Source organism: Acanthisitta chloris, unplaced genomic scaffold (genome assembly GCF_000695815.1).
Source record: "Acanthisitta chloris isolate BGI_N310 unplaced genomic scaffold, ASM69581v1 scaffold6518, whole genome shotgun sequence".
Classification (NCBI taxonomy): Eukaryota; Metazoa; Chordata; class Aves; order Passeriformes; family Acanthisittidae; genus Acanthisitta; species Acanthisitta chloris.
In genome coordinates, this window is record NW_008687486.1 from 19,260 (window position 1) to 28,802 (window position 9,543).

The following is a 9,543-nucleotide window of genomic DNA, read 5'->3' on the forward strand; positions in this document are numbered from 1 at the left end:
TGGGATTTTGGTCATTGGAATGTTTTGGATAAGGCAAGAGGAAATGGCCTCAAGTTGCACCAGGGGGAGGTTTACATTGGATGTTAGGAAACTTGTTTTTCACCAGAAGGGTTGTGAAGCACTGGAACAGGCTGCCCAGGGAAGTGGTGGAGTCACCATCCCTGGAGGTATTTAAAAGATGTGTGGATGTGGCACTGAGGGGCATGGGTTAGTGATGGGCTGGACAGTGCTGGGTTAATGGTTGGACTCGATGTTAGAGAGCTTTTCTCACCTGAATGATTCTGTGATTCTATGATAAGCCAATTCTCAACTGTCCTAATGATGCCAAGGGAAACTTGTGAAAATATAAAGCTGTTTAATGTCATGAATAAAATCATCTTAGTCCTGGCTACTGCCAGTTGCTCGACAGACTGAAAGCTGTGAATCACTTTCCTGCCTGTTGTTGCCAAACCAAACCCAGAGTTAGAATTTGCCCTTTGTTGTCTCTGATAATTGCTGACTTGAGCTCAAACCCCTGATTGATTTCACATTCTGAAGTGGAGAGCAAAAGGGCCTTTATAAAATAAAGCCACTGAGTATTATGCAGATGTTGCTCTGCAAACGTATCAGAACAGTTTTGGCTGATTAGCAGTCAGCAGTCCCTAGCCTATGACATGAATAAAATCATTTGTTCTTTTCACACATGAAAGCATGGCAGCTAATCCTCTTCATATTTCTAAATTCAGAGAATGAAAACAAGCTGAGCTAGGGTCTTGTCAGGAAAGCTATGAGATCATTCCTGTTTTACCAAACTCAGATAACTAAGTTTTACAGATGCACCACTTCTCATTCCTTCATGGACTTTATTCTCTCACCTGTGTTCCCCGAGCTGTTTGTCAGCATGAGGGGAACAGTGGTACAAGTCAGTCATGGGACAAAGGTGAGAGTGGAAGCTACCTGATATTAACCTGTGTCTCTGAAAGATAAAATCTTACTGATAGTCTTAGTAGTGAGAGTAGTAGAACAACTTATGTTGGGAGGAACTACTGAAGGTTATTGGTCCAACCCTCCTGCACAGAGCCAGCTGAGATGAGAAACTGTAACAGCAAAGGAGTGGTAGTACAAAAAGAAAGTTATTCAATTGGAGTCATGTTTGTCTCAGTCCTAATTCATCTAATAACTTCAGATACTTTCTCCTTATCTCCTGTCACACACGAAGAAATCTACTCCCATTTATTTATTCTTTGTTGCCACAGTTGGATAGTACCAAGTATATCCAATGTTTTTCAAAAAATTCAGCCACTACTCTGGGCAGTGTAAACAGTCTAATCCTACAGCTCACAAGTTTGTTGATCAGAAACCATGCCCAGCAGTGTGGCTTCTTAGTCTGGAAATAACACGTTTCCTTTGTGCCAGTTGAGTGGACTTGGTGAATCTTCTGTGAGCTCCTGTCAGGATGCAGGATCTGAAGAGAGGAACACCCTCCAAGGCTCTTCAGAGTCTCCAGTACATACAGGCAGGTTTTCCCAGTTGCTGGCAGATAGAAGAGATATATCCCACAGGCATGATAAATGGTTCTGGATGCATCTCAAGAGTTGCTCTGGACAGTTACTCCCATCTGCACAGGTTTCAAATGAATATTTTTATAAAGCTGTCTTTATCCTGGACCCGAGTGAGAGAAGTCAACAAACAGATCCTACTTTACTGGCTGATGCAAGATCTGAAGTATAATGTCTCAGTAAAACATGGAAAATCGTTTACCGCAAGAGGTTTAATGCAGAGCAGCTGCAAGGTCATTATAAAAAAATATATCTGTGGTTCATTATTTTCATATGGTCAGTGTGAGGGTTTTGTTGGGCTCCCAGGGCTGAGGTCTGCCTTTGGACACTATTTTCACAAGATTAGAATGTTGTATGTTCTGTCATTGTCCAGGCTGAGCCCCTTCTTAAGCTAGTTTTTATCCATTTGAACAGGGTGCTCAGTAGCTGTTTCTAACAAGAGTTTTATCTGGAAAAGTTGGGAGCTTGCTTTTGATAAAATCTTGTGGTTTTCTTCTAATTTAGGTACATGACTGTCATTATTACTGAAGTAAGAACACTTATGCCACAGTTCAGTCTAGAAAAGTATCAGACCCAGGTCCTTATGACTAGAATGCTTAGGAATGAACAGGCACAGCTCTTGTGGTGAGGCAGCCAGTCATCCTCATGTAATTTGTACTTGCAGCGAGGTTAAATTTGTTAAGTAAGAAAAGTTCTTTGTTTTCATGGAAGAAGTCTTTCCTGTGCCCTAGTGCTTATAATATCCCTTCCATTATTCCATAAAATGTGTCGCATTTGTATGCCTTTACTTAAAGAATGTTGTGGTGTCATACTGTCAAGACACATTGTTGTGAAAATCCATTGTAATAGAGCTGTGGACTTTAACATGAAGATGTTTCAACAAACTGTCACTGCGTTGTTAAAAATTTATTTCCTCATGTTAAAAAAAAATAAAAATCAACAGCACTAGCTGAGCAGACAGATGTAGAGAAGTTTCTGGATGGAGATGGAAATTGCCAGCTTAAGTCTTTGGCCTGTTAGCTGGAATTTACCATCCTCTGCAGAAGGAAAAGCACTGAATGTGTGACAACCCACAATTTAGGGAAGATTTGAATTATTCTGGCTGTGAAAGTGGCCATAATTGCATAGCAGTTCCCTGTTAGCAGCAAGTGACAGGTCTGGTTATGCCTCCTAACTGCAAGACTGAAATACTTGGTCTGGTAGATTTGTCAGTCTTGCAGTTGAAGGAAAAGAATAAATCTCTTTGCTTTTGATAAATATTATCAAGGTCATTGGTCATTACTAAACTGTTACAGAATAAATAATATATTCACCTAGCAGAGTTTCTGTGTGTTGCTATTAAAGTAATTTTTCTTTTCATGTAGGTAAAATATTCATGAGTTAGAGGTTTTTGGTTTAAATTCTCATATTTTGCTCTGTTTCTTGTTACAGCTGCAGCTGGGAAGGGTGACTCGGGTTCAGAAGCACCGGAAGATCCTGAGGGCAGCAAGAGACTTGGCACTAGATACCCTTATAATTGAGTATCGAGGGAAGGTTATGTTACGACAGCAATTCGAGGTCAATGGGCATTTCTTCAAAAAGTAAGAGTACTATGAAGTGATTGGTGTGAGAGCATCGTGGCACAGAGAGACTGGTGTCTAGGGGATAGTGCTCCCTCACAGGGCCCTGTCAGCTGTGCCACCCCTAGAAATGTGACATCAAATATACCACCTCAGCTTGATGCTCTGCTTATGGACCAAACCCTCAGAAACAGATCTCTTAGACTGTGATGAAGGAAGTGCATGAGCAGCCAGAGCAATAGTGCTGCTGGGAGTGCTGCTTCTGGTGAACTGAGGGATGCGTGTTGTAAGTGCCATGGGAATTGGGTATTTTGGGATTGAGATGTTTTGTTGCTTCTCCAGGCCATATCCCTTTGTGCTGTTCTACTCCAAGTTCAATGGTGTTGAGATGTGTGTGGATGCTCGCACCTTCGGGAACGACGCCAGGTTCATCCGGCGCTCCTGCACTCCCAACGCTGAGGTACAGTCTCTTCACCGTCTCTGTACTTGCAAATACATGTTTTACAAAAGCTTGGTGCTTTCCCTAACTTAAATGTAGTAAATGGGGTAAATTCTATCTATGTCTTTTGCTTGTTTCATGGTTTATACTTGGAATAATATGAGAGAGTTTGGGAACATAAGGGGATTTTTTTTTGAAAGAAAAAGATTTATTTTATGTCTTTCCTTTGGCTGCAAAATGATACTTAGGGTAAGCAGGTGGTAGTAGGTGTAAGTGGAAAAGCGCAGGATGAGACAAGAGCAGTGAAGCAGGCTTTTCCCTGTGGAGAATTTGGGATAATTATTCACGGAATAGATAAGAGCTACTTTGCAGAAAGAGGCTTCCCTCTTGGCTGTAAGAAGTGCAACTTGTGGAGATACTAGTTTCTCTCTACTTTGTTTAACAAGGTTCGTCATGTGATTGCTGATGGGATGATCCACCTGTGTATCTACGCTGTTGCCACCATCGCCAAGGACACAGAGGTTACCATCGCCTTTGACTATGAGTACAACATCTGGTGAGTCCTTCACCTCACCCAGGAGCTCTCCACTGCCCTCCTGGACTGGACATCTTCCTCCAGCCCTTTCCTGCATTCTACATTTTGCTCCGTTTTCTACTGAATTGCATTTCCCGGCTATTCTGTCCAGTTCTGCTGGCATGTTCTACAATAGAGGCCATAAGGTAGCCTGCTGTCCTTGCTTTGGCACGTGGTGAGATGTTTAGTAGGAGATGCTTTGAATGTCTCTATGCAAGGGTTGAGAAATGAACAGTGACATGAATTATGTTTGTGTTTTGGAGCAGCAACTATAAAGTGGACTGTGCGTGTCACAAGGGGAACCGGAATTGCCCTGTGCAGAAACGTAGCCCAAATGCTGCAGAACACCTACCTCCACCTGTTTTAGGCACACTGATTGGGGCAGAAACACGCCGGCGGAAAGCCCGTCGAAAGGAGCTAGAGATGGAACAGCAGGGCATGGCTTCGGATGAGAACAGCAGTCAGCAAACAGAGGAAGTTCCTGAGGGACCTGCAGCAGTCAGTGACAATGAGGTAAAACCTTTGACCCCTTGTTATGTATATTTTTATCATTCAGTGTTGTGGCATCTGATCAAACGGCACTGGAATCTGCAGAACAGAAACAACAGGAAGCCTTATTTTAAACCTTTCATACCTTAAATTGCCATAGAAATCTTAGTGACTTTACAACAGTACTGGGTGGTGTTGATGCACTAAGTCTGGGCTTCTCTTTCAGGTGCCAGAGAAGGAAGAGAAACAAGAAGGGGAGAAAGAGGAGCCTGTAGATGAACAGGGAGCCTTGGTCCACAGCCGACGGGCAAGTACCTCTCTGTCTGGTATCATCCCCCTTAGGAATTGCTTCATGCAGTGACCAACAGGTCCAGTTGGTGTTTTCGCTTGTTTCAACACAAATGTCAACTGTCAGTGGTCTTCAGCAATTTGATTACCAACCAAAAAAGGGGAGAAAACCACCTAGGTTGACTCCACACCTCATAGGATTTAGTTAGGGTACTGCAGATTAGGGCATAAACAATAACTTTGTTTCCTGATTGAAAGGTTTAACTGTTACTTTCGGGGCTATTCTATAGTCTAAAACATACCATTAGCAAGACTATCAACACCAGATTGAAATGAGGTAATTGTACCCTTTTTATGTTCCTGCTGCCTGCCCTTCCTTATTGCCAGTGCAAGAATTTATGGTGCCATATAGAATAGTTTGAGTTGGAAGGGACTTTCAAAGGTCATCTAGTCCTATGCCCCTGCAATGAGCAGAGGCATCTTCAACTAGATCCTGTCATCAACTAGAACTTGATTTTTGTTGAAATTGGACCCATTTTGCTGGGTATGGTTTGTTAACATGAATCTGTTCCCTGTATGATTCATAAACATGTTGCCATGTAGCAAAAGGGTAGGATCAAGTGGCCGAAGTTAATAAGAGGGGTAGATCACCAACAGTACTATTGGTACTTACTGGGAAATCCCTTTGTGCTCCCAAATTGTTGTTGTCTTAAAGGGTTGCCTTGATGAAAATATTTCTTAGTGCTCTGGGGTCTTTGACAACACAGTCCTTTTCCAGCCTTCATCTTTACTGAGTAGAGCTGGTGGTTTTTTTTTCTTGTGCTGCTTATGGCACCTGGGATTGCTGCCTGGACTAGAGTGTTTTATGCATGTGAATGGAGCTGTTGTGGCTCTACTTAATTAATTAAATTAAATAAATAAACAAAACCACAAATAACCAACCAACCAAAAACCAAAGGAAGAAAACAAGAAAAATTGCACCCATCCTTTTAGAGCTACCAAGTGTCTGGCAGCTAGGAGTTCCCTGTTTTCCTTTGCTCACCAATACCATAATCACCTGTCTTGCTCTAATCGGAGAGATGGATCTTCCAAGTGTAAATTTCCTGAGAAAGCTTTAAATGTAAAGCTATAGCAGCGAATTGCAGAGCCAAGAGCCATCCAGCAGAGAGATCCTTGGATTATCTCATGGATTTTTTTAGAACAGATGAGATAAAGCTTCCACTGAAATTTGAATGAGAGCAGTCATCCATCAGACTGCCCTTAAGCTTGGAAGGAAGATTTCATTTTAATGCAGGGAAGCTGATCTCTTTCTGGGACAGAATAGTTCTAGAAGTCTGAGTGAAGTGTTAGTTTCCCATGAGCCTGTGAGCTCTGTTCCCGTAGGTTGCACCAGTTAATCTGCTCTAATGCGATTCAGTTTTCTATACTTGGCACCAGGTAAATACCCATATCTGTAGTTTCCCCAGTCTCTGTGTGTGTGTCTGTGTGTTTTGTGTGGTTTTGAACAGGAAACTTGTAAAGGCCAAGCTGCTGTGACTGAGTACTGCTGTGGGCTTCAGGAGGCTTTCTCCATGACAAGTCTCAGAAGCCACTTGACCCCATGTCTTAAAATCCACTTAATTCAGCCTGTTTCTTGCCAGTCACTGCAGCATGGCCTTTTACGTGCATAATTACCAAATATTTCTGACACAGCTAGGTGATAAGATTTCCTGTCCTTTCTGTATACATAATAAGTGTGTTTGTTTTGCCTCTCTATTCTCTCACGTTCTGTTTTTCTTATCCACTACGTAAGCTGCTTAGACGAGCTTTTATTTTTGAGCTGGGTCATCTCCTGACATCGGGGCAGGAATGAATCTGGATCATTTTAGTCAGTGTGTGTGGTGTGTTTTACTTGCTGCAAATTACTGATTCACTTCTGTTGCCTCTCGTTTCTGTTTGCTTCTAACGTTTGGTCATTAGCAAGTAGCTCTGTTTGTTTCCAAGTTGTCTCTTCACTCTGTTTATTCTTTCTTACAGTTTTTAGTTCTTCAAAATTATGCATTTCCTTGTGGCAGTTTTATAAATATAACTCAGTAGTGTCTAAGTGGTCCTATTTAAGAACAAAGTCGAGTTCTTCTAGTTACTCTATGAACACATGATTATGTTGTTGTTATTCTGGGAAATTTGCCATGTTGAAAAATGCAAATAACTGAAAAGAACTGCTTCTCTCTGTCCCCTGTCTGGCTTTTGTCACTGCTATTTGGCAGTTGTTCTCCTTCCTGTGCTGCTTCCCATATCTGTTTTTGCCTTCTCTTCTTTATGTGCATAATTCACCATGCTGACTTCAATTTACTCTTGTGTTCTAGTCCCGGGAAGACAGGAAGGTAGAAGCCATCATGCACATGTTTGAGAACTTGGAAAAAAGAAAGAGGAGACGAGAGCAACCGTCAGACCGTAACAGCACTGACGCTGAAGTCACCGTCAATTCGGAAGCTCCTGAGCCAGAGGAAGTAAAAACAGAGACTCCTGAAACTGAAGATGCAAGTTCAGCACCGACTGCTCCTCCTCCTCCTCCAGCTGTCTCTAACAGTACCAGCAGTACTGGGGTGAACACACGACGGTCTTCACAAGTAGCGGTAAGATGAAGATAGAACCGTTTGCTACCTTGTACCAAGCTCAGATGAGCATATCTCATCATAAAATTGTTCAGGTTGGGAGGCGCTTTATGGGCTCTCTAGTCCATTCTGAGTCAGGTAGGTTCAGCTCTGAGGTCAGACCAGGTTGGCCAGGGTTTTACCCAGTCTTGTCTCGAAAACCTCCAGAGATGGAGATTGCACAGGCCCTCTGGAAAGCCTCTTCCAATTCATGACTGTTCTTATGGTGAAAAAATTTTGTCTTGTATCCAGTGTGAGCCTCTCATTTCAACATATGTACACCGATGCACCACTGCATCTTAATGGCCTCAGGCTGGTGGTGAGAAGACTGTGGTTACATCCCCCTAAGTCCGCTCTGGGCTGAACAAGCCCAGCTGCTTCACTGACTGTGCTCCTTCTGTACTGCTGGATGCAAAACTGCAGTGATGGAAGAATTCTTTTGCCTTTTCTGTGGGTTTTGTTTTTATTTTGATCCAGTCTACTTTGGATGCATGTGTTCCCAATGTATGGCAGGGCCCAGACACTTGCCTGGAATGCTCCATGCCAGCTCAGGTCAAGAGTAAGACCACGAGGCAAGTGGCAAGTTTTATACTGCTGCTTTCTTCCTTAGAACCGATATTCTGTTTGACGTCTTCAAGAACACAGAAGACAAAATTATAATGTCCCAGTGTTGAAGAGTCCCCAAGGCCATCTTACCTTATGAACCAGCACAGGGTCCAACAAGATTTTAAGAGTCAGATAGTGTCAATAAATATATCTCAATTCTTGATCCTGTAAGCAGGAAAAAGGAATACTCCTAGAGGTGCTTGGACTAATGACAGTTTATATTGTAGGATCCTGTCCCTGAAAAGGCAGTGACTAAGCCAGCTCCAGCAAAACCCTCCAGGCCCCGACCAAAAAGTCGCTTCTCTCGATATCGAACCAGTTCGGCACAAAGACTGAGAAGGCAGAAACAAGCCAGTTCCCAGCAAGCTGAATTCGCACAGGCTGTCCCAGAGGAAGGAAGCACTGCCAGCTTGGTAACCACAACAGATATCAGCAATGTGGAAGGGCCAGGAGAAGGCAGACAGTTGACGGGATCTGACCCAACTGCTATCCTGGCTGCAGGAGCTCAGTCTAATCGAGCTGCAGTGAAGTATCCCAAAACTAAAAAGGTAAATATTTTCAAGTACTCAAAGCTGGGATGGCAGGCTGGGAGGTCTCCCTCTAGGATGAAACAAAGAGGTTGGCTTTCAGCTTGGAATTGAAGACCAAGAGGAAATGTGACTGCAAGTGTAATGTACAAGCTAGGACAAACTTGTAAGGGAAAGGAGGAAAAATTGCAGAAGCTAAAAAGCAGCTGCCACATACTGGGCATAAATTAGCCGTTAATACATTTAGGTTTGTGTCTAGAAACTAGTTTGGAACAAGGTGATCAAGTTTTTGAAGAACCCTCTAATAAGATGAATGGAGCATAAAATCAAGCCACTTCTGTAACACTGGATTACCTGTTGTGCCTGCAGCTGGTGAGAATTGGGTTTGACACAGGTAGTCCTGCCTGTATTCATTCCTGTTGAGGAGGAGGGAGGTGTTAGCATGTGGGCTGACCTGAGCATTGCATCCCCATACCCCTTGTGCCATACTGCTTTTCTTCTTCACCTCTGCTGGTTGCATTGATGTGCGTGTTTTCTCCCTCAGTATCTTGTTACCGAGTGGTTGAATGACAAGGCAGAAAAGCAGGAGTGTCCTATTGAGTGTCCTCTGCGCATTACTACAGACCCAACAGTTTTGGCAACTACTCTAAATATGTTGCCAGGTCTCATCCACTCCCCTCTGATTTGTACCACACCTAAACACTACATTCGCTTTGGTTCACCTTTCAACCCTGAGAGACGTCGAAGGCCCTTTCTGTTGGATGGAATTTACAGCTCCTGTAAAAAGGTATGTTTGCTCATGTCTTATCTTCACGGGCTGTATACTCAGCCAGCTCTTGCTGGGCCCCTTGTAAAGCTGTTGTGTCCTCTTGGAGCTTATTTCCGTGTTT

General features: G+C 43.1%; 1 protein-coding gene across 1 annotated transcript in view; it reads left to right on the plus strand.

Moving 5' to 3' along the window:
• SETD5 (SET domain containing 5) overlaps positions 1-9,543 on the plus strand; it is a 39,726-nt gene that overhangs the window by 11,100 nt on the left and 19,083 nt on the right. The window contains 8 exon segments of the mRNA XM_009080602.1: positions 2,970-3,118; positions 3,440-3,557; positions 3,983-4,092; positions 4,377-4,623; positions 4,826-4,906; positions 7,233-7,502; positions 8,354-8,674; positions 9,198-9,440. Coding sequence (XP_009078850.1) covers positions 2,970-3,118; positions 3,440-3,557; positions 3,983-4,092; positions 4,377-4,623; positions 4,826-4,906; positions 7,233-7,502; positions 8,354-8,674; positions 9,198-9,440 — 1,539 coding nt within the window.